The sequence below is a fragment of the Myxocyprinus asiaticus genome, chromosome 26 (genome assembly GCF_019703515.2).
Source record: "Myxocyprinus asiaticus isolate MX2 ecotype Aquarium Trade chromosome 26, UBuf_Myxa_2, whole genome shotgun sequence".
NCBI classification, from domain to species: domain Eukaryota; kingdom Metazoa; phylum Chordata; class Actinopteri; order Cypriniformes; family Catostomidae; genus Myxocyprinus; species Myxocyprinus asiaticus.
Window position 1 is genome coordinate 32,787,606 of NC_059369.1, and position 25,776 is coordinate 32,813,381.

The following is a 25,776-nucleotide window of genomic DNA, read 5'->3' on the forward strand; positions in this document are numbered from 1 at the left end:
TGTTGCTTATTAAACTACATAAAAATTAAATACAAGCCATTAAATTAAATTAAACATTGACACCTAATATTATTTGAATAATTTGAAATATTTGAGTGTAATTAATAATAATAATATTAATAATAATAAAGATTATTGTTATTTATGAGCCTCTGTGTAAAAACAAACAAACAAACTACGGTTTTATTGAGTGAAGCAAGGCTGCACATTGACAATATTAGAGTGCATTGAAAATATTTGTGAGCTTTATAAAAGTATTTATTTTAATCATATATGTACTTTTTGTACCTTTATTTTCTTTTATATTATTTCCTCCCCTTTGCATTATTTTATGTCTTGTTAGAAGTTTTATCCATATCTTGCTGTATATTGTTTTATATGTGTAAATATGTAAAAATGTGTAATGTTGATGTTTATGGAAATCCCACAACCAATCAAAGCGCTACTGGGAACCACGTGACTGAACACGGAACTAAATACATGTTTTTGTTTTGTTTTTTTTCTCTCTTGGAACAATTATTTTCTTTATGTTTTTTATTTTATTTTATTTTATTTTATTTATTTTAATTTATCAATTTCATACACAATTTAGGTCAAATTGAAGGTGCATTTTTATTCTCACGTACTGTTAATTTCATGTACACGTTATATTATAGCTTAATAGACGTTTTGGTAAACTTTATAAATTTTATAAAACTAATATTTATTTGTCTGAAGATCAAAATGATTTTATATTTCGTGTTGAAATCTCTCGGTAGCAGTGCATGCTGGGACTGCGGGTCCTCCACTCGCACCTCCATCTTTAAACCCCAGAGAGAGAGAGAAAGCTTCCGCTCAGCCGTACGCACACAGGGATCCTGCGATCACATTCACATTTAGGGCATATTAACCACCAATTCTGGGAATTTAATCATTCATTTAGACTAGACAAGACCTGATGAGCTCATGGGAGGCGCGTTAAATGCATTAGATCCTTTAGTTCTGCACTGACAACCTTAAAAACAGAAGGCGGAAAAAGCATCGAGAGCTGCTGGCCTGTCGCGAGAGAAAAACAGCGTTGATTTGAACTGCGCATCTCAGTCTTCTTTTGTCCATCTCTCTCTGGTTTCTGTTCTCTCCCTCCCGATCGCCGGCGATGAGTAGTGGAAGATGTCGGTGTCGGGACTGAAGGCCGAGCTGAAGTTTCTGGAGTCCATTTTCGACCCGAACCACGAGCGGTTCAGGATCATCGACTGGAAGCCGGATGAGCTGAGCTGCCAGTTTAATGTGACCGGAGAGAAGCTGCTCATTATTCACTGCAATATCACGGTACAAGAAAGAAAGAGAGAGATTTACATCTCACCTTAAAAAAAGGAAAAAAAAAAAAGAAAGAAAAAGAAAATAAAAATAATAAAGCAACGACTGTACCTTAAACCTATGGAGCTGCCTAACTAGACAGATTTTTGGGGCGCGTTCCGATTGTTCGAATCCCTACACTTGGTTTTGAGTGAACAAAAACACTGTCAGTGATAAAGAGGACCTTTCATCTGGTGGTTAGATTACTAATAATCACCGTTTCTCCCTGTACTTGCCATTTTGATTTTCGAAATCGCCAAATAATTAGTCATTAAATTGCGTTCCGTTAAATAAAACACCATTAATCTGCTTTCATTTTGTATTGATATATCTAAACTTTAGGCTGACTATCTATCCAGTATCTAAGTTAAATTGACCGGTTTAATGATAGATACATCATGGGTTAGTCTTGAAGTGCTTGCAATTTGGTGTGAGCTAATGATAAGTGTGTACTTTTGATGATCATTATTGACCCAGTTTTGGTATCTCGTTTCGATGTGTTGTTCTTTTAATTTCCGGATGCCATTTTCTGTTGCGTGAGAGTGACAATGACGTGAAATTACAGCAGAACATGCATTCTGGGCCGTCATTGGGCGCGTGAGATGCCGAAAATGCTGTCTACTAGGCAGCAGCGCATTATGTTTTGAGACACTGCGCAGTCCATAAAAGAATGTTCGATGCAAGCGAGAAAAATAATGTTGATTAGGAAAAATATATACTACTAATAAATAAAATAAAAAATATATAAAGCAAAAATCGTTGTTACAGTAAGGCACTTACCATGCAAGTGAATGGGGCCAGTCCATCAACAAAAAATACACATTGTTTTTAAAAGTATAGCCAAAAGATGTAAAACTTATTTGAGTTAACATGATTTTAGTGTGTTGAAATCATGAATTGACCAGTTTTAGTGTTTACCACATAACAGGGTTCACTGGCGTTACATTGTCATGTCAACTAAGTTGTAATATTGGACATAACTTTACACAGATCAGGTTTGTTGGTGATTTTATCACACTAAAATCATGTTAACTTGTGTAAAGTGTCTGCCCCCATTCCCCCATCATGCCACAAGTGCTGTTGAGTTTAACTTGTTTTGAACATTTATTCATCTTTGCTACTCGCTAACAGCTGACTAACTGCATACTGTAAACAAGATAGGGTAACACTTTACAGTTACTTCCATTCATAACAAACATTAATGACATTAACAAGCATTATACAGTGGATAAGAGATCAGTTAATATGTCATGAAAAAAGTCATGGAACTTTAATTCATATATATATATATATATATATATATATATATATATATATATATATATATATATATATATATATAATTCATATTTGAATATACATGAATTACTAATGTGTTAAGCATTATGTAGTGTTTGCAATTACTTATTAAAATGTTGCCAAATAGAGTTTTGCAATGCATCTGAGTTGCATTAAAATAACCGGTTCTTTTCTCAACACATTTTAAGCCCTGAATAATTGAATACTAGAACCAGGTCAAACTTAAGGGTGGAGTTAGATTCTCTGTAGAATCTTTTTGGATGTGTGTATAGATATTTATGTTTATCAACCCACAAATAAATACACTGAGCTGACATGTGAAATTTTAGAGTGTATGCTTGTTTTGTTGCTCTGTGGAAGTTTTCTGCATTGCAGGTATTACTCGACCTGGTTAAAGGTGCACTCAGTCATTTTTTTCTCATTTAAAAAGTTTTAATTCTAAAGAAATGAATAGAAATTTTGAAACGTGTATAAAGTCATGAGCATTCACCTGAGATGAAGACTCTAGTCACATCAGTAACCTTACAAAAGCTGTTTTATTTTACATGGGGAGGGTGTCCTCATGGGGGCTGCCATGTTAGAATCACATGACCAGCCGAATACTACCCACTTAATCTCAGTAATCACCCTGTTGTTGGACACTTTCACTCATGGATTTAATTAATCATGGCTGACTGTAAATAATACATTTCTACAATGGCATTGGTAACTAAAAACTATTGCGTTTGAATAATGCTGCATCCATGCCCCTACGTGTCAGTGTAAGTTTAGAGGGCATATTCAAAAAATTACTGTGACCTTGAAATATGGGAAAGTTGAGTTACCGATCAAAAGTTTGGAGTTGGACACACCCACTCATTCATTATAAACATTACAAGCTATCTTATGTTTCAGGTTCTTCAAAGTAGCCAACTAGATTACAGCCCTGCACACTCGGGTAATTTTTTCTGACCAGCTTCATGAGTTGTTGCCACCTTGGGTGCTTTTTAAACAGTTCCTGTCTATGCTGGGTATTTGTTGGCTGCTCTTCCTTGAATATCCAGTCTAATTTATTAATTTTTAATTTTTTTGCAAATATGTCCAAACTTGGATGCAATTTGTATTTGTCTGCTAAACTAATTTCAAGCATCTAAGCAAAAGCCTTGTGATCATTTTTTTTTAAGGCAATGAGAAGCTTCCGTCAAGTGTGTCCAAATTTGGACTGGTTTGTACTCTACCGTAAGGGTCTGTCCCTATATCACTTTGCACTATGGGCAATGGCCCCATCCCTCTGAAAACTTGCCAATTTACAGTCAACTCATTTTTCAGGAATCCTACCCCTTGACTCCCCCAATATGGTTTGTGGACTCCGATGACCCCAGTCTCACTCAAGTACTAGAACGTCTTGAGGATGTCAGAAAGGGCAGTACACTGGTAAGTGACAATATTTGTACGTTTCCATGATCAGTACATGTATGTTTCATAGACCTTTTAGACTTCATATACTGGTTGAAACTTCTCAAATAACTAAATTCTCAATGTTAACTTTTTATTCCCCCATTGCAGCTCCCACGTGGCTAGATTTCCAAAAGGCAGGATGGCAGGAGAAGACTCATTCATATTTATGAGGAAAGCTCTGCCTGATTGGTTACAATTTGGGGTAGACAAATCAGGTAGCGCTTTCCTGATAAATATTACTAAATCGTCCAATCAGGTGTCTCTTTCCTCGTGAATATAGTTGACTCTTCCCCTGCCATCCAACATTTCGGAAACTCGTCCACCACGCACTGTCTGACAGACGGCTTCTTTTTGCGTGCATGCGTGTGTGTTGTTAGAGTGCTCACGGTAATGTGGATATGGGCCTGTGTGATAGTCAAATACATTTAAAAATGTCTAGGCAAGGTATTGATAGAAACACAGTCAGTTATGCCTGAAGTAAGCGTTAACACCAAGACAAAAAAAAAAAAAAGTGGATTTGTATCAAAATATCAGATCTGTGCATTAGGACTTGTAATGCAAATGCAGCCTGTTAGACCTCCCAATGTTTATGTCATTAATATTAACAACAAGAAAACCATTCATTGCTCTTGGCTAGATACAGTTGTGCTCAAATGTTTGCATACCCTTGGAGAATTGGTAATATATGTGCCATTTTTAAAGAAAACATGAGTGAGCAGGCAAAACACATTTCTTTTATTTCTTATGGGATTCATATTCAACTGTATGTTATAACAGAATGGCATAACCATAAAACAAAACATGGCAACAAAGAAAAAAATGAAATGACCCCTGTTCAAAAGTCTGCATACCCTTAGTTCTTAATACTGTGTATTGCCCCCTTTAGCATCAATGACAGCATGCAGTCTTTTGTAATAGTTGTCTATGAGGCCCCAAATTATTGCAGGTGGTATAGCTGCCCATTCGTCTTGGCAAAATGCCTCCAGGTCATGCAAAGTCTTTGGTCGTCTTGCATGAACCGCATGTTTGAGATCTCCCCAGAGTGGCTCGATGATATTAAGGTCAGGAGACTGTGATGGCCACTCCAGAACCTTCACCTTTTTCTGCTGTAACCTCTGGAGGGCAACTTGGCCTTGTGCTTAGGGTCATTGTCATGCTGGAAAGTCCAAGAGCGTCCCATGCGCAGCTTTTGTGCAGAAGAATGCAAATTGTCAGCCAGTATTTTCTGATAACATGCTGCATTCATCTTGCCATCAATTTTTTTCAAAGATTCCCCGTGGCTTTAGAGCTCACACACCCCCAAAACATCAGTGAGCCACCACCATGCTTCACAGTGGGGATGGTATTCTTTTCACTATAGGCCTTGTTGACCCCTCTCCAAACATAGCGCTTATGGTTGTGACCATAAAGCTCTATTTTGGTCTCGTCACTCCAAATTACAGTGTGCCAGAAGCTGTGAGGCATGTCAAGATGTTATTGGGCATATTGTAACCGGGCTTTTTTGTGGCATTGGCGCAGTAAAGGCTTCTTTCTGGCAACTCGACCATTCAGCTCATTTTTGTTCAAGTATCGTTGTATTGTGCTCCTTGAAACAACCACACTGTATTTTTCCAGAGCAGCCTGTATTTCTCCTGAGGTAACCTGTGGGTTTTTCTTTGTATCCTGAACAATTCTTCTGGCAGTTGTGGCTAAAATCTTTCTTGGTCTACCTGACCTTGGCTTGGTATCAAGAGATCCCCGAATTTTCCTCTCATTAATAAGTGATTGAACAGTTCTGACTGGCATTTTCAAGGCTTTGGATATCTTTTTATATCCTTTTCCATCTTTATAAAGTTCCATTACCTTGTTACGCAGGTCTTTTGACAGTTCTTTTCTGCTCCCCATGGCTCAGAATCTAGCCTGCTCAGTGCATCCACGTGAGAGCTAACAAACTCATTGACTATTTATACACAAACACTAATTGCAATTTAAAAAGCCACAGGTGTGGGAATTAACCTTTAATTGCCATTTAAACCTGTGTGTGTCACCTTGTGTGTCTGTAACAAGGTCAAACATTCAAGGGTATGAAACTTTTGATCAGGGTAATTTGGATGATTTCTGTTATCATTATGATTTAAAAAGGAGCCAAACAACTATGTGATAATAAATGGCTTCATATGATCACTATCCTTTTGCATGATCAGTCATATTTTCAAAATCAGTGCCAAAATGTCACAATTTCTGCCAGGGTATGCAAACTTTTGAGCACAACTGTAACTTTAGTAGTTTTAAAATAAAAATATGAATGTATTATAATCACACAGTGAACACCTGTAATCTATGAGAATGAATGTTTACTTGAATACTTGAAACTGCTGTATAAGTACTGTTTTCTTAATTTGTTTCTGTTTTGTTATTTTTTTACTGAATGTTTCCTTGTCTTGAATAATTACTTGAGAACTTGAAACAGTGTTTAACAAATTAGTCAGTATTAGTTTTCATCGAGCGCATCGAGAATCATCAAATTTCACTGGTATTGGTTCTGACTACTGATATGTTGGTAATGTGACAACACTGCCTATAGTGTATTTTTATATTGTGCATGGTAGATCTTACTGTAATAGCATTATGAAAAAGTAGATCTCATGCCATAAAGTGATAGTACTATTTTAACACCCAGCAGTTGTTTGGAGCAGAGCATGTGTTGTAAATGTGATGCTTTTAACAGCAGTAAATGGTAATTACCTACCTATACTATAATTGAGTAGGCCGTTACACAACAAACAAAATAGTGTAATACGAGTTTCCACAATTCAGTAAGCCATTAGGCTTATCGTGCACACTTTAGAAGTGGGCTGACTTATACCTGTCTTACTGAAGGTAAAGCTTGATGATAAACTCTTTTGAGCTGTGCTTTTTTTAAACTAAGGCTTTGTTTCCGTCTGCTCGTTTGTTGTCTAGATACCTGTGCCATAAACTGGGACACTTTTAGACTTGAGCATGATTAAAACATATATTTAAATAGGAAGGTGGACCTCCACGCAAATGGTGGATCTGTAGTTTTTTTTTTTTTTTTTGCACATTTAGACCTTTTTCTACTTTAAGGAATAATTTACCCAAAAATAAAAATTAATTTGGCATTTACTCGCCCTCATCCATTGTTCCAAACCTATATGCTTTTCTTACTTCCATGAAACACAAAAGTTGTTCATCAAAATGGTGACACTCTATTCCATGCAATGATGTCCGTTAAACCCCCCATAAAAGTAGTCCATACATCTCATCCACTATATTCCATGTTAATTTAAATTATTATTATTATTAACTGAAACTCTTTCCCTCTGCTGCAGCTCTTAAATCATAATTTTGTTTGTATATATTTGAATAAGCCACATGAAGATGTAGTGCCTTAACATCAGTGATGCCGCACACCATTGGCTCTCATGTGTCACATGACCAATTGCGATGCGGCAAGATTGAATATGAAAATATTCCCTGTTGTAGGTCAGTTAGGATCACTACTATATTTTAAGAATGTGAAATATCAGAATAATAGTAGAGAGAATGATTTATTTCAGCTTTTATTTCTTTCATCACATTCACAGTGGGTCAGAAGTTTACATACACTTTGTTAGTTTTTGGTAGCATTGCCTTTAAATTGTTTAACTTGTGTGAAACATTTTGGGTAGCCTTCCACAAGCTTCTCACAATAAGTTGCTTGAATTTTGGCCCATTCCTCCAGACAGAACTGGTGTAACTGAGTCAGGTTTGTAGGCCTCCTTGCTCGCACGCGCTTTTTCAGTTCTACCCACAAATTGTCTATCGGATTGAGGTCAGGGCTTTGTGATGGCCACTCCAATACCTTGACTTTGTTATCCTAAAGCCATTTTGCCACAACTTTGGGGAGATGCTCATTTGTGACCAAGTTTTATCTTCCTGGCTGATGTCTTGAGATTTTGCTTCAATATATCCACATAATTTTCCTTCCTCATGATGCCACCTATTTTGTGAAGTGCACCAGTCCCTCCTGCAGCAAAGCACCCCCACAACATGATGCTGCCACCCCCATGCTTCACGTTTTGGTTAGTGTTCTTTGGCTTGCAAGCCTCACCCTTTTTCCTCCAAACGTAACGATGGTCATTATTGTCAAACAGTTAAAAAAACAAATTATCAGACCAGAGGACATTTCTCAAAACGTAAGATCTTTGTCCCCATGTGCACTTAAACTGTAGTCTGACTTTTTTATGGCGGTTTTGGAGCAGTGGCTTCTTCGTTGCTGAGCATCATTTCAGGTTATGTCGATATAAGACTCGTTTTACTGTGGAAATAGATACTTGTCTACATGTTTCATCCAGCATCTTCACAAGGTCCTTTGCTGTTGTTCTGGGATTGATTTGCACTTTTCACAACAAACTACATGCATCTCTAGGAGACAGAATGCATCTCCTTCTGAGTGGTATGATGGCTGCGTGGTCCCATGGTGTTTATACTTGCGTGCTATTGTTTGTACAGATGAATACCTTCAGGCATTTAGAAATTGCTCCCAAGAATGAACCAGACTTGTGGAGGTCCACAATTGTTTTTAGGAGGTCTTGGCTGATGTCAAGCAAAGATGCACTGAGTTTGAATGTAGGCCTTAAAATACATCCACAGGTACACCTCCAATTAGCCTATTAGCCTATCAGAAGCTAATTGCCTAAAGAATTGACATAAATTTCTGGAATTTTCCAAGCTGCTTAAAGGCACAGTTAACTTAGTGTATGTAAACTTCTGACCCACTGGAATTGTGATATAGTCAATTAAAAGTGAAACAATCTGTCTGTAAACAGCTGTTGTAAAAATTACTTGTGTCATGCACAAAAAAGATGTATTAAAAGACTATAGGCCTAAACTATAGTTTGCTAATATGTGGAATGGTTAAAAAATTTGTTTTAATGACCTCAACCTAAGTGTATGTAAACTTCTGACTTCAACTGTATATGGCTATCGTTTACCAATCAAGTCATATGGACAACCTTTGTAGGGCTTTTATGGTGCTTTTTTATTTTATTTTTACCTTTTTGGAGTTTGGCAGTCCCTGGTAAAGAAATGCTTTCATTACGTGGAAAAGAGCTATGTCAACATTTTGACTTCTTTTGTGTTCCATGGAAGAAAGTCATAGTTAAGTTAGTTAAGACACATCTTGATTAATTCCTTAAAATACAATTGAAATATTACATTTGGCTGTAGAAATGTATATTTTCCTCTTCCCATTGTTTTGTAATGATCATTGACGCTCTGATATTTGAGTTGTTCTCAATAGGCCTCTGTTTGAATGTGTTGAACATAAATATGGATCTGTCCAGAATCAATCATGCATTTGTCCTGCACAGAGCCCTCCAGCTTGTTTGAAGTTTTTATGGTCATGTGAACCTCCAGGGTAATTTAGCTCATCACATTTTGCTCAGAGGCTGCAATGTATTAATGTTCATGTCAGGGAGATATACGAGGTTCATTTCAAGTTCTCTTGAAAGCAGCATTTGCTTTCTATAAAGTCTGCTCAGAGTTGAGTTCACCTCTTGACAATAATACAGCGATTCATTTCCTTCAGTCATGATGGGACTGAAAGTTCATCTTAAATATGACCATCATACAGAATTCTCAGTCAAACAGTTCTTTTTATTTATGGTTCTTCTTGTAGCTTTTTTGCATTATGCAAACACTACAGATAATTAGCAAGTTAAGGCGACAAGCTAAGCAAATAAGCCGTCAACTCAGTCCCTTGGCTGTTGCTTCTCAGCTCTGGAAAACATGATTGATTTTCGTGTGTGAGCTACAGTCAGGTATTCATTACACACAAGTGAAATTCTATCGGCATCTGTTGTAGTGTTGTGACCAAGGCTCACCTCACCCGTATAGCAGACTGAAAGTGGATTGGTCCTTTGCTTCTCAGACTTCTGGAGGAAACGGATCTTGTGCACAATTTACTCACAAAGTCCTGTTATTCTAACCCAGCAAATACTACCAAATCCTATTATGGGACGGGGATATCATGTATGTTAGCAATTGTTTAGAAATCATGTACTGGCCTTGTAACTGGTCTTAGGCCTGTTCATAATGCTCACATAAAATTGATCTCATTTTACGGATGAAAAAATCCTCCACATGCAGCAATAACAGCTTTGCAGATCCTTGGCATTCTAGCTGTCAGTTTGTCCAGATACTCAGGTGATGACATTTCACCCCACGCTTCCTGTAGCACTTGCCATAAATGTGGCTGTCTTGTCGGGCATTTCTCACGCACCTTACAGTCTAGCTAATCCCACAAAAGCTCAATGGGGTTAAGATCCATAACACTCTTTTCCAGTTATCTGTTGTCCAATGTCTGTTTCTTTGCCCACTCTAACCTTTTCTTTTTGTTTTTCTGTTCCAAAAGTGGCTTTTTCTTTGCAATTCTTCCCATAAGGCCTGCACCCCTGAGTCTTCTCTCAACTGTTGTACATGAAACTGGTGTTGAGCGGGTAGAATTCAATGAAGCTGTCAGCTGAGGACATGTGAGGCGTCTATTCTCAAACTAGAGACTCTGGTGTACTTATCCTCTTGTTTAGTTGTACATCTGTCCTTCCACATCTCTTTCTGTCCTTGTTAGTGCCAGTTGTCCTTTGTCTTTGAAGACTGTAGTGTACACCTTTGTATGAAATCTTCAGTTTTTGTTTTGGCAATTTCAAGCATTGTATAGCCTTCATTCCTATGATTCTCAAAACAATGATTGGCTGAAGAGTTTCTAGAGAAAGCCATTTCTTTTTTTTGCCATTTTTGACCTAATATTGACCTTAAGACTTGCCAATCTATAATACTGTGGCAACTCAAAAACAAACACAAAGACCATAATAAGCTTTATTTAATGAACCAAATAGCTTTCATATGTGTTTGATATAATGGCAAGTGATTTTCTAGTACCAAATTAGCAATTTAGCATGATTACTCAAGGATAAGGTGTTGGAGTGATGGCTGCTGGAAATGGGGCCTGTCTAGATTTGATCAAAAATGACTTATCAAATAGTGATGGTGCTGTTTTTTACATCAGTAATGTCCTGACTATGCTTTGTGATCAGTTGAATGCACTTCGGTGAATTAAAGTAACAATTTCCTTCCGAAACAGCAAAATCTGTACATTATTCCAAACTTTTGCCCGCCAGTGTGCATATATATATATATAAAGTATATTTTATATTGTTTAGCAAGTTGTTTGTTTCTATACACATATACCGATGTGGGGGGTCCTGGGTAGCTCAGCAAGTAAAGACGCTGACTACCACACCTGGAGTCACAAGTTCGAATCCAGGGTGTGCTGAGTGACTCCAGTCAGGCTTCCTAAGCAACCAATTGGCCCGGGTGGGTATAGTCACGTTGGGTTAACCTCCTCATGGTCACCATAATGTGGTTCTCACTCTCAGTGGGGCGCGTGGCCTCCACACGCGCTAGGTCTCCTCGGTAACGCACTCAACAAGCCACTTGATAAGATGCTTGGATTGACGGTCTCAGACGCGGATGCAACTGAAATTCGTCATCCTCCACCCTGAATGAGGCGAGTCACTACGCCACCATGAGGACTTAGAGCGCATTGGGAATTGGGCATTCCAAATTGGGGAGAAAAGGGAAGAAAATAATATATATATATATACCGATGTTACATATATAAGAAACAGAGGAGTTAATTACAGGGCATTTTCTGCCCCCTAATTTTCAATATCGTTTAATACATTTGGTGACATTTTTGCTGAAAGCCCCTTTAATTCCTGCTATTTGTAATGTTTTTGTTTTTTTTGTTTTTTTATCTTGTATTTGTCATTCCAGCTCTTGCAGCAGCTTAAGAGGCTGATCTGCGACCTGTGCCGCCTCTATAACCTTCCCCAACACCCTGATGTGGAGATGCTGGATCAGCCCCTCCCTGCAGGGCCCGTCAACCAGGAAAGAAAGGTAAACATTATTAGTGACCTTGACTCATGTATGCTCGATCTCATAAGTACACATTTGGACATGTTCCCAGACCCAAACTAAGCCTACACATGGACTCAGTCAAACTATCAAAGGTGAATTAGTTTTTAATCTAGGGCTGAATTAAAACATGACAAAGAAACTGGCCCATGAAAATTTTCCCTTGGTAAAAAAAATTGCATGACTAATCATTTTTAGTAATCAACTAGTTGGGGAGTCAATGTTTAAAGCATGATCACATTTACCTTCACACTGAGAAATACAGTCATCTAAATGGGAATCTGTGCGATCGTGAATTTCACACTGTGGACTTCTGGTGGGAAAGAATTTCCCCCAGCGAATTTTGCCTGGAGTTTAAGTTGACCAATAGGAAATTGCTTGGTTTGACAGCACCTTGGCAGTGCTTCATACACAACTACACTGAATATTCACAATGGACAACAATATAATTTTATTGGTGAATTTCTTTTTAACTTCTCACTCACAGAGTAAAAAAGTGCAGCATTAATTTTTTTTTGCTGGTTTCACACTCGCTCAACGTCTGCCCACGTGAAATTCCGCAGTTCAAAGGCAAATGTGACAGCGCCTTTAGACTACCTCATGTAAATGACTCGCCGCATAATGTGCAGCATCAGCGTTCAGGCAGCCAGCCAGAGAGTGGGCCTTGCACAGTTGAAATGATGCAGGTGAAAAATGAAAGCTTGCATAGCTTCTTTGTCAGATTCATGCTGCTTGCGCTGACATGAACGTGCAAAAACATGTCCCATTTGGGATCTCAGAGCTAGAATTTTGTCTTGTATGTGAATACTGTAAACCAGTGGTTCTCAATCCTGGTCCTGGAGGACCCTAGCACTTCACATTTTGGATTTCACCCTTATTTAAAACACCTGATTCCACTCATAAGATCATTAATAAAGGCCACAAGACCTGAACTGGAAGTGTCACTTGCAGAATGTGCAGTTCTGAGATACTCCAGGACTTGGATTGAGAACCAGTGCTCTAAATGAACTCGGACCATCTTTGAAGGCTGATGCGCAGTTTACTTAATGGGCATTGTGAACAAAGTGCTCTACTTTAACATACACATAAAATTCCAAAAATGTGAAATAATGTTGGACAGGGCTTGAGACTGTCCATCGACATTTGGCTGAATCATTATCGGGGGAAACTTCTATAAACCTAATAAACATTATTTGTATTTCTGTTTCCCACCTTTGCAGCCTTTTTACATCAGTGGAATAAAGAAAAGTAATTTCAGAGGTTTAGAAAGTTATTAATTTTTTTTTTTTTTTTTTAGAGTATCTTGCATTGAATTGTGCACAGAAAGACCACGGGCAAATAAATAGTAAATAGTTATGAGTTTTTTGCATTTTAAAGCATGTGCTTTTTCTCTTTTCTAGCTTGGGACCACAGATGAGGTCACTTCAGAAGAGGAAGAGGAAGAAGAGATGGGAGAGGTTCATTTTCCTTATGTAGAGAATATTGCCTATGTTTAAATGGACACCAGAAAGCGGCTTATTGCGAGAAAGCGGGTTATTGCGAGAAAACATCATTCCGGTTTACATGCACTGTATAAGTGGCGTACTCTTTACTTCCGTATACTAGCGTCTCAGTCAGTAAGCAGCTTTCTCCACAGCAACGTAATTTCCCTTCAACGCTTTTGTAAATAACAAACATGGGATCCGAGGAAGTCTCTATTTTTGTTCTCCGTTGCTTCGCTTCATTTACAGATATTACCGAGTTTTTGATTTGTTTGTTTCCTTAACTTACTATCACAACCTGCAGCTGAATTGGACTGCAATAGTGGGGTTTCCTTCTTACATATAAGTCTGGGATTTCCCCAATGTACTAGCACATATACGCAAACTTGAGGGACAGACAATATTTTACATTGGTGTGTATAAATGGGTATAGTTTATAGTGTATGTGATTTTTCCCACTGGACTCCCATACATTTTGAATTCTTTCCGCTGTGTTGACTTGTTGTTGGGCTCCATCCTATTACGTTTGTTCTCCCGGTCTGTTCCAAGCACGCACACTCTTCAAACAACCATCAGAACTCTGCTTATGCATTTACATGACCACAATAAGCCACGTTCTCCAAAAGAAACCTAGATATGTTAAACTGCTTTCTCTTAATCCTTTAAACGGCATAAGGAAATCAGCGTTCTAGTTTACATGATGTTACAGAATTCCGCTTTCTGCAAAAACCCTGGAATAAACTGTTTTCTTAAGTGCATGTAAACATGGTCACTGACATGTTTTTGCCCTCTATAATCTTGTGTTCATGTATACGAAGGCATGAATTGTTGACTCCACTCTCTCCTTATCTGTGTTGGTCTGTGTCTCTTTCTGTCTGTGTACATCTGTATCGACCTGTGTCTTTGTGTCTGTGGGTGTGTGTTTGTGCTCTGTCAGCAGGACGATCTTGATCACTATGACATGAAAGAGGAAGAACCAGTGGACGGAAAGAAGTCAGAGGACGATGGGATTGAGAAGGAGAACTTGGCAATCCTGGAGAAGATCAAGAAGAACCAGAGGCAGGACCACTTGAATGTAAGTTCTCATTCGGTAAGGTGACTTTTCTTATGCTTTAGGGGTTCAAATGGGGGGTGTAAGAGAGACACTGCATCGGATGTATTTTAAATTATTAACATTATTATTTTAAAGGTGCACTCAGTGATTTTCATTCAGTGAATTGCTTAACTTTTTAACAGAAAGAAATGGTAATAGTAGAATAGTATTTTTGAAAATATGTCTGAAATGATGTACACATGAGATGAAGAGTCATATCAGTCTTGTGGGAAAAAGCTGCTTTATTCTACAAATGGTTCATATTGAGATCACTTGACCAGCCTAATATTACTTGCTTTATATCATGGGGTATAACGGTTTATCGTGGCATGATACATCGCAGATCAAAAATGTGAAGATGCGCATCGTGGAGATGGGAAGTTTTTTTTAATTTTATTTTTTAAGCGTCTTTTCTATCCAATATACACAATGTCCTAAGCCTACTTAACGCGGGCACACAAATGGAAATCACTTCAGGAACTCTAAATTCTATTGCACACAAGCAGCCACAGGTGTTGTACGATTAGATTCGGTTGCAACTGCAAAAACTGAAAACAGCAGTGGGATAGAGATGCGCATTTTCAGCGTGAGGGATCGAATGTCCGTTTGAAGCACAAGAGTGATCTGCTCTGACTGCGTGAGACAAAATGAAAGTTTACAGAGGTTTAATGATAATGCCATATAAATTTACTATGTATAATGCTAAATATTATATATAATAATGCTATTATATACCCAGGGGGCCTGGGTAGCTCAGCAAGTAAAGACGCTGACTACTACACCTGGAGTCGCAAGGTCAAATCCAGGGCGTGCTGAGTGACTCCAGTCAGGCTTCCATAGCAACCAATTGGCCCGGTTGCTAGGGTGGGTAGAGTCACGTTGGGTTCACCTTCTCGTGGTCGCTATAATGTGGTTCTTGGTCTCAGTGGGGCGTGTGGTGAGTTATGTGTGGATGCCGCGGAGAATAGCTGGAGCCTCCACACGCGCTAGGTCTCTGCGGTAACGCACTCAACAAGCAACGTTATAAGATGCATGTACTGACTGTCTCAGATGTGGAGGCAACTGAGATTCGTCCTTCGCCACCTGGATTGAGGCGAGTCACTACGCCACCATGAGGACTTAGAGCACATTGGGAACTGGGCATGCCAAATTGGGGAGAAAAAAAAGAATCGTGAACCGAACCGAATTGAGAGATGAGTAAATCGTTACATCCCTGTTATCTCAATAAACCCTTGTAATTAGACCCTTTCACTCGTGGAATAAATTAATCATGGCTAACTGCAAACAGCACATTTACAATGACATTGGTAACTGAGAACGCAAATATTACTGGGTGCACCTTCTAAAGCACTATGTTTCATTTATAGTCTTGTGTACAGTATAAAAAATTAACCAGCCAATGGTGAATTGAGAATTTACTAGCCATAAATTTCTTACCTGCTATGAAACTGTCATTACAATTTTTTTTTATTAATTAGTAAATAGATTTTATTCCTGACAATATAGCACAATACAGTATATTCCCTTGCATATTTATGGTGTAGTTAGTTTTTTTTTTTTTTTTTTTTTTTCTTAAGAATTGATTGTGTAGTGCTCAGTACTAAATCACTTTGCTACACTATCTGGTGATCTTAATGTTCTAATAAATATTTTCTTTTTAGAACGGTTGAGAGCAGCCAGGCTCTCAATGGTCATTCATCTCTGATTAAGTTTTGTGGGATTCATTTTAATTCATTTTTGCATTGTCTTAATCATGCTATGAATTGTATTTTGACTTAGTGTGTATGTTCTTGTGTGTTTTCTGTGTCTTGTAGGGTGCTGTGTCAGGATCTGTTCAAGCATCAGATCGCCTCATGAAGGAGCTCAGGGAGATCTACAGATCTCAGAGTTACAAAAATGGTACAAACACCAACTAAGGTTGTGAATGAAATAAACACAACTCAAAAGACTACTACAATTCTCTGATCACGCTCTATTAACTTTTCCAGGCATCTACTCAGTGGAGCTTGTCAACGACAGCCTGTACGAGTGGCATGTAAAACTAAGAACGTGAGCACTCAATTTTCATATTATTGCTTTAAAATTTAAAGCTGATGTGTGGAAATTTGTTGATGTTAAAATTTTCTCATATCTCAGCTCAAATATTGAGAGTCATCTGTAAGTATGCCATTTGTAGGTTGATTTCACCTAAAAGTGTCACACTGTGTCTCTGTGACACCCACAATGCATTTCTCTGTTTGTTTGAGCTCATCATCCAGCCCAACACAGCAACATTCACTCCAATAGTGTGGGTTTGGGGTGGGATTATCTCTTTGTTCAGCCAATGGGAGATGGAGGGAGTTTTCTGGAATTTGTTCAGAAACAGTGATTATTTTTTCAAATCCGTTTGGTGATACTAGTGGCACAAAAATTACACACTTCAGCTGTCATTTGATTGCTAAGGTGCAAAACACTAAGGTGACAGTTACCCAAGGCAATCACCTCATTTGAAAATGTTTCTGTTGTACTCTGCCTGCTCAGAGTTGATCCAGATAGTCCCCTGCACAGTGACCTCCAGGTGCTTAAAGAAAAGGAAGGAATGGACTACATCCTCCTCAACTTCTCATACAAAGTGAGTTGTGGTGGCCACCTTTTGGAAATCGCCTTGCCATAAACTTATAGTTCCAGTGAAGCTCTTTTATTTCAGTGTATGTTCAGTTTGATTTAAGTTTCTCCAACAACATAGCAAGCTAGCTAACAAACTAAAGCATGGTAATTTATGTTTGGCTAGGTTTGGCTTTGCAAATTGCACCAGCTTTTACAAAACTTTGTGATTGATATAAACTCATTGACAGCAGACTTCTTACATCAGAGCATCCTAAAATTTTTCTTGCTCAAACCGTTATTGTTATAGCTTTGTTCAAGCATTGCATCAATGAGGAACTTTTCCAGTGATGTTACAGTTCTTTAAACTGACAGATTGCCAGAACTGATTTGCCAGCATTTCAACAATGCATCCTGATCACAAATAAGCTCTAAACAGAAAAATGTTGTTACATTTATAGCAATGGCTACGTGAGTGACAGCACCTCTTGAAAAGACAGACTTTCGAGGACAACCATCAGTTGTTAAATGCTGGAGAATTAAATGTTTGAATGGAAAGTTAGATTCTGTGTAGTTCATTATTATTTTTCAGTACTCAGAGAAATGATATCCAAATTGTATTGCACATTGTTCTGTAACAAAAATAAAATCTTGTGTGTCTGCAGGATAATTTCCCCTTCGATCCCCCATTTGTACGTGTAGTTTCTCCTGTGCTGTCTGGAGGGTAAGATCTTTTTTCTTTTTTTTTTTTTTTGCCTTTCTGTATTGCTAATTTGCCTAATTTAAACTAGCTATTTATATTTGACCCTATCATATTTAAATCCTCTGAATCATTCTCATTTGCATACACATTGTATTATTATATTTCATATGTGTTTGTTCATAGTTATTATCTATAAACCAATATACTAGCCAAGTTGTTGGGTGCCATTATGAAGCAGTGTTGGCCAGAAGTTTGTTGTATAGTTGGTATAAAAGTTAACTTTTTTCATTTGATATTGTCTGTAGTTATGTACTTGGAGGAGGAGCCCTGTGTATGGAACTACTCACTAAACAGGTATGTTTTTATCTCCAAACTCTTGAGGTTAGGGAAATTTTTTATGACTGATCACTGCTGCCTGGTTTCATTCCCTCCCCAAACCACATTCCTCAAAAGCCAGTTAGCATACATGACACTTTGAATTATCCTCAACTTTAAAAGTTTAAAATGCCACATATTATGTCACATATTATTTTAAAATGTTTCCCTGAGATCCACTTATAATTTTAGTCAGGATCTTTTTCTCTCCAAAAACAGTCATGAATTTTTTTTTTTTTTTTATTATTATTATTTTTGCCATTTTCCTCTCTCTCTCTCTCTCTCTCTCTCTCTCTCTCTCTCTCTGACCATTAGAAGAAAACACACTGGGGAAAAAGTTTCATTGGATTTTCTTAAAATATATTGGTAGCATTTTTGCATCACGTTTTTTAAAGTATTCAACTTATGTTCATTTTATGTCAGCGCAACTAGAAAACCTTTGTTAGACATGCACAAATTTATCAGTTCATTCAAAATGTACTTAGAAATGTATCACATGAATAAGATTTAGCAATTAGCAAGTTGTTGTTTTTTTTATTAACATATATATCACTATTTCTACTTATTTTCATTAGAGCCAAGTAAATTAAGTAGATTGAAAATAAAAATCATTCAGGTCAGGCATTAAACTTGATTCCCTAAAGAAGTGCTCATAAAGCTACCCTTCAGCTATGCATATTCACATGCACAAGAAAAATTACATGAAAAGGATCAAAGTTGACCACTAATGGAACACTTACCACCCTAAAGGTGACTTTACACGAAACAGCTATTTACAGTAAAACAACATCAATAATACTGTAAATAACTAAAATCTCTATTGATTCTTAATAACAACTAATTAAATGTCCATATAAGTTCCTTTTGATCAAACAAACATGCTTAAATTATTCAAGTGCAAGGGCTTATGGGTATTCCCCACATCCTTAGTGCTGTGCTTGATTGTTTGAGTTAGTAGTACTTAAAATCTTTATATTATGGATTCAAAAGCTAAAAAAGGTCAGCTCACGATTATTCATTTACTTTATGCAACACTCCAAGCTCAGCTTAATTTATATTTTGTTGTACACATTAATGAAATTTAAGTAAAGCTGAAAATGTTATAAATATGTACATTTCTGAGGAGAGACTATTTATTTTATAAAGATATTTTCTTCTCTTAGCTCTTTTCAAAGCGTGTATTACATTGTGCCAGGTTGACAAGACAATCCACACTGAAATGTGCCACACAAACTGTTCTTATCAGACTGAAATGATCTGGAACAATAGATGGTCTTTTTTTCACAGGGAACTTTACAGTTATAAAACTTACAATATGTTAGTTAATGTACATAACACATCAAACTCGTATGCATCAAAGTATCAAGAACATTTTGATTTTAAGTTATATGCCCCCTTTAAATATACTTTAAGTTTAGAGATTGAAAGCAAAGTTATAAATGTTTGCTTGAATGCTGACACACATTTGGCTGTCTAGGAATGAGTTTGAGAGTGTAAGAAAGCAAAGTCTATTCATTAATGGTCATGTGATTTGTCCTCATCAGGGCTGGAGCAGTGCCTATTCCATAGAGTCTGTTATCATGCAGATAAATGCCACTTTAGTCAAAGGAAAAGCAAGAGTGCAGTTTGGAGCCAATAAGGTAAATAAACTAATTTTGCATTTGATTTTCTGCTAGTATTGTTCAGTGGGGTCAGGCATTATGTACTGCATGTTTGTCTTTTTATCTCAGATGCAAGTAGCTTGTCACACATTTAGAAATAAAATATTTTACAATTTAACTCTTTACATGCACTGCAGTCATAGAAGTTAGACCCAATAAGATCAGAGAGCAGTAGTGTACCTGTAGTGTACACACTCTCAACATCAAAATGAGAATGATGTAAAAAAAATCATTTGAATGTCCCAAATGACTTGTAGTTTTGCCAAAAACACAGGAACAATCATTAACCGATTAGGTGTATATGTAATTAGCTTTATTACTGAAGCTTTATTAGGATATTCGTGTGGTCAATGACAATGGTTTCAGCTATTAGAGACTAGAATTAAATCTAGAAAAACAATTAAAAAATGACTTATTGTGTTTGATTCCATAAATCAGGGGTCGGCAACATTTTTGACATGGAGTGCCATATTTTATTTTCCTTCAATGGCTGTGCCGACAACCCTCGCAACCACAAAAAAAATTTTTCCCCTTAAAATCAACAAAGTGAAGTGCTACCTGCTCGTGATGCGCAAATGGCTTGCATGCACTGCACGAGTCTGTTGGGTATACTGCAGTCTCGTCACATTTTAACTTTTTGTTTAGCCTCCCATTCAGCTCATAAAAACACGCTGCGTGATCATGAGGAGGGATTACATCAAGATATAGATTGGAATGCAGGTGCGGAATTTATATAAATAAAATAGTCTAATCCTCTCTTGCCGTTGCTGGCGTGCCAGTGATTACCCCTCCGCGTGCCAATGCTAGCACGAGTGCCATAGGTTGCTGACCCCTGCCATAAATTCTCTCCTATGACAACAAAATTGTTTGTGCTGTCTGTCTTGTTTTTAGAATCAGTACAATCTTGCCCGAGCACAGCAGTCATATAAATCATTGGTGCAAATTCACGAAAAGAATGGTAAGAACTCGTAACACATCATTACACACATTTATCATTCTCATAAAGTCTTTCATATAAACCTTTTGATATATGGAAATGTAACTGTGTCATTCATTTTAAGAAAGTTTCAAAATCACATACACAATCCTTGTTATATATTTTTTTAAACACAAGTTTGTTAGATTTTAATCAACAGAGCATGGGTTTTCAAGCTTTTTCAGGCTAAGGACCCCCTGGTGGGTAGAGGAACAGGGACATTTTATTTTGTAAAATTTTTGTAAAAAAGTGTTTTAGGCCTACAAAAACATGCCTATAGCACTATATTAATGTATGTACATACATTTAAATGATGTTCAGCGGGGGGCTGCAACCTTTTTGACATGGAGTGCCATCACTGGGCCATACCCCCTCCAAGATAGCAAGATAGATAGACAGACAGACCCTCTCTATGCAGAACAAAACAACTTTTATAAGGTTACTGATATGACTGAAGTCTTCATGTCAGTTGAGTGTTCGATTTTAAACATTTAATATTACTGTGTATTTCTTTTGGATTAAAATTTTATAATGAGCGCACCGTCAATTAAGTTGATTTGACAGCCACCATCTTGTGTGTGGAATATTAAAGACTGTGTAGCCTGCGGGGCCTGGGTAGCTCAGCAGGTAAAGACGCTGAGTACCACACCTGGAGTTGCAAGTTCAAATCCAGAGCTTGCTGAGTGACTCCAGTCAGGCTTCCTAAGCAACCAACTGGACCAGTTGCTAGGGTGGGTAGAGTCACGTTGGGTTAACCTCCTCGTGGTCACTATAATGTGGTTCTCGCTCGGTGGGGAACGTGGTGTGTTGTGCGTGGATGCCGTGGAGAATAGCGTGAGCCTCCACACGCGCTAGGTCTCTGCGGTAATGCACTCAACAAGCCATGTGATAAGATGCACGGATTGACTATCTCAGACGCGGAGGCAACTGAGATTCGTCCTCCACCATCTGGATTGAGGCAAGTCACTACGCCACCACGAGGACTTAGAGTGCATTGGGAATTGGGCATGCCAAATTGGGGAGAAAAGGGGAGAAAAAAAAAAAAACTGTGTAGCCTATGCCAGGTTGATAATCTCAGAGGTATCCATTTATTTACACCAAGTAGGCTATTGTTCTGAAAGCAAAAAGCAACTAATAATATATTAAACTGTTGGCTGTCATCCGCTCAATCCCGCAAAGCAGACACGTTTACTTGCGCGAACCTCTACTGCAGCGCTACTCAAACTGATCTGCGTCGTGCTATCAGGGACTCGTGATATGCATCAGTGGTTTGTGCTTCTGTTGATTAGCTCAGTTTCGTAACACTTCAACATTGTTTTGCTTTCCCTTCCATTTACAACTTCTTATACAACAGTTAGTTCCGGTCCTTGAATCTGATTGGGCGTGATATGTTCCGTAAGTGCTTATGTCTCAGAATATCAGCACTCGGACACTTCACTGTTTGTATCACTCCGCTTGTGTTCGTAGCATTCTTAACTAAAGTTTAAGAGCAGCACAGATGTGTTAAAGAGCTAGATGTGTGTCTTTTCATTTTCCCTGTTACATTAAAGGTTTTAGCCAGCAGCTGGTGACAAAAAAACAAATTGTATGTGTTATGAGCCAGTTAAGTTTGACGTGCATTGAGTCAGCGCTCGTCAGTCAGCGAGCAGTTTCTTTGAAGTCATCTGCATTGTCTCTCGCTCCATGATTGCTTTGATTACTACTTCACTACACATGTGAACATCTTCAGCATTAAGGTTTATCACAGCTAAGACACACATCCGACGGAGTAATCACACATACTCAGGGTGCTTACCTGATACCGGAGTTTCTGCGTTGTGAGATGTAATCAACATGGCGGAGTAGAGAGTGGTTTCTTTAGTGAATGACTCTTGCGCAACAGCTAACGCAAAATATTCAGGAGGACCTCTGCTCGGATGGCTATTTTTACACAGAGAAAATAGGATGTATTTGACCAAAATTCCCATTGTCTTCGGCAAGCTGACTAACACTACACTACTGCTTAGAACTCGCGACAGACGCAGGTAATCACACAAGCTCAATTGCGTGCGCGTCTCTCTCTCTCTCTCTCTCTCTCTCTCTCTCTCAAACACACATCTTGTTTCAAGAATGACTGGTTAGAAACCAGGCTTGTGCGCATCTTTTGAACTAGCAGTGGAAGATCCTGATCTATGGCATAAGAAAGTAGTTCTATGCACAAATGCACTTTTTATTTACTAGTGCACAATCGTGCTGTATGGCCCTAAATCAGCACAGCTGTGATTACCTGTGGCCGAATCACAGCAGTGCTGATGTAGGGGCATACAGCACTCTTGCTCGTGTGATATTGCTTTAATAAAAACAGGATATGAGGAAGGACTACTGCAAGAGGAAGTTTCCATGTAGGTGCGAGGGACCTCAAAAAAAAATGAGGGACTTTACCTATATGTGAAATACATACTGCTCCTATTGCTCATTTGTGATTGTCTTTTGCATGCCAGTGGTGGATCAAATAATATTTTGCAGACCCCCTGTGGTGTCACTGCGGACCTCCGGTTGAAGACCCTTGATTTAGATTATTATTACATAAGAGTAATTTGTGAATTATAAGGAAGTGTATTTTTTTTTACAGCATTTGAGCTCATGCCAAATTTAGAACAGTGTTGTTTGTGACTGTTCTTTGACGTAGATTCGCTTCGGCAGCCTCTTTGTCGATGAAGGTTCAGACCAGTCTATTTGGTCTAAAAATTGTGTGTGTGTTTGTATGCTCCCCACAGGCTGGTACACACCACCAAAAGAAGATGGGTAAAAGGAAAACTCCTTGGATTAAAACATGGACAGAATATCTTGGGGTGGACATCTTTCTTTCATTTATTTCCACTCATCCCTCTTGCTAATTGGAGACTCTGTGATTTATGAAAAGTGTGAGATCTTAGCTGAGGAGCCCAACTTACCAACTCACCTCTACATGCCCATCTGTTTTCTTCCATCTCTTTCTTTTCTTTTCTCCTCTCTGCCACTCTTTCTCATCACTGAGTTCATTTAAACAGGATATTCAAACTGAAAAGGGTTCATTTGGTCAAATTTGATAGAGACAAATTTGACCCACCTTAAAAGCCTGTCATGATGTGACATTTTTCTCCTGTTGGATGGATGTTTGTTTGCCATCTCTGACAGTTCCATGACCTCAGTAGAACAACGTGACACTGATGCTACTATATCCTCTCATTGAAAGATCTGACACGCATTCTACAACTTTTCTTAGGAAGATCCTGCTTCTAAGCAGTGGAAGAAATGTTTGGATTTTTTCCTTTACTGGCAACATAATGAAAAAACACATTAGCAGGTTTAGCCATGGCATCATTGTAGTCAAAATTAACTTCACAAGCAAGTAAACCTGTAAAGATTTTAAGTGTTTGGAAGAATGAACTGAATTGTTTCCATGGCAACCATTCAAACGTGAGTCCTGAAGACCCCACTGAGGTGGGCTGAACTGCTATATGCCTGCCTGTAGCAGGGAACTTCTTTACTTCTAAAAATGCAGAAGACATAATGGAAATCCTTATGGAGCTAAAAGGAATACCTTACATTTTAAGTATGCGTTATAATGACTAATGTTATTTTTGTTGTTTGTTTGAGAATGGGAGTTGATGTGTATGGCTATGCTGTTATGGTAATGGCAACGGAGACCATTCCTGTTTAACCAGTGCGTATTCTGCTGCAAGTTATTAATGATCCTGTTATGCCACCCTGCAATGCCAATATATGCTCACTTGAGAAACAGTACACTCTCAACACGGGCACATAGAGAAGTATCAAGTAGATTGTGGCATAGAATTTGCAAAATCACAATTTTCAGACAGTGGCAAACAACTATGAGGTTTTGTTAATCTTGTTTAAGTTTTTTAAAGCCCCATTGCAGCCTCTAAGGGAAACCTGGGAGGTGAGCAATAATGCCTTAAAAAAGGAGACAGAAAATTAGTGAGCGTAATTTTTTTTAGGCAACCTTTCTTCCTCCAAGCCACTGCCTCCTGTATTCCGTTTTAGCACTAGTTTCTTAACAAATAATTATTTGAGAGTTAGAGCAATCAGACAATTACAAACATAAAGAAAAGAGCCCTTCTTTAGTGTTGATTTTTCTTCCAGAAAGTGCACTCTACCTTTTAACACCACTTATATAACTGGGCACAGATTTTGCCAGAGCACACACTTAAATCCACATTATTATATTATTGTATAGGACAGATTCAACTTTGAGTGTTTCAAATGGGGGGGGGGGGGGGTTGAGTATGTTAACAAGAGCTGATTCCTGATCTGTTTGAAGAGTCTTAATGCCAGACAGATCCATTTTTCTTCTCAAGTGCAAGTTGTGCAGTAATCTCAAGCGTCATACATTTTGAGCTATGATTGACATGCTGGGGTTGGTTTTGGGCGATGATGATCTGAGACCTTGGTTCCCTTCATCTCTGGAGGGGGTGGGGAGGGGTTAAATGAGGGGTTAAATTTTCCATTGTAAGTGTAATTTTGACCATGTACAGTAAAATTTGTAAACTTGCATCAAGTTTATGAATAAAGAATTTTAAGAAATACATCAGTGTAAAAATGTACATACCATTTCAACCCATTTAAGTGAGCACATTATTTTTCATCTTTGCATAACCCAATAAAACAAAATGATTGTTTTTTCTAAAATAAATAAATCTGAACATTGAATGTGAAATTGTTCTTAAACCAATAGGCGCATGTTTCATTTGATGTAATTATAGAGTCCAGAACTAAGTCATTGCCAAATCTGATATTTGACAGGAATGATAACGAGGCTGTGAAGGATGCACTGTATACAGCTGTATAAAGTTCCTTGATCACATCAAATTTTCACAAATTCAGTTTTTTTTTTA

At 38.0% G+C, this 25,776-nt stretch overlaps 1 protein-coding gene across 4 annotated transcripts; it reads left to right on the forward strand.

The window, feature by feature from the left end:
- The first annotated feature begins 788 nt into the window (after positions 1-788).
- On the forward strand, positions 789-25,776 carry LOC127417181 (ubiquitin-conjugating enzyme E2 Q2-like). 4 transcript variants are annotated; one of them, XM_051657001.1, is made up of 13 exons: positions 789-1,308; positions 3,943-4,047; positions 11,887-12,009; positions 13,428-13,484; positions 14,449-14,598; positions 16,416-16,500; positions 16,590-16,650; positions 17,122-17,212; positions 17,850-17,908; positions 18,193-18,241; positions 19,807-19,902; positions 20,815-20,881; positions 23,656-25,776. In XM_051657001.1, exons 1-13 carry the CDS (start codon positions 1,150-1,152, stop codon positions 23,685-23,687), a joined length of 1,134 nt encoding a protein of 377 aa, XP_051512961.1. In that variant the 5' UTR covers positions 789-1,149; the 3' UTR covers positions 23,688-25,776. The 4 variants fall into 4 exon arrangements, with proteins under 4 accessions (XP_051512961.1, XP_051512960.1, XP_051512963.1 ...); XM_051657000.1 differs by having other exon boundaries at positions 790-1,308; positions 14,446-14,598; XM_051657003.1 differs by having other exon boundaries at positions 790-1,308; positions 14,449-14,583.

Coding starts and splice junctions, on each gene's coding strand:
- LOC127417181 (XM_051657000.1), top strand. CDS start 1,150: ATGTCGGTGTCGGGACTGAAGGCCGAGCTGAAGTTTCTGGAGTCCATT. Junction 13,485..14,445: donor AGGAAGAAGAGATGGGAGAG/GTTCATTTTCCT, acceptor GTGCTCTGTCAG/CAGGACGATCTTGATCACTA. Junction 16,501..16,589: donor ATCTCAGAGTTACAAAAATG/GTACAAACACCA, acceptor TAACTTTTCCAG/GCATCTACTCAGTGGAGCTT.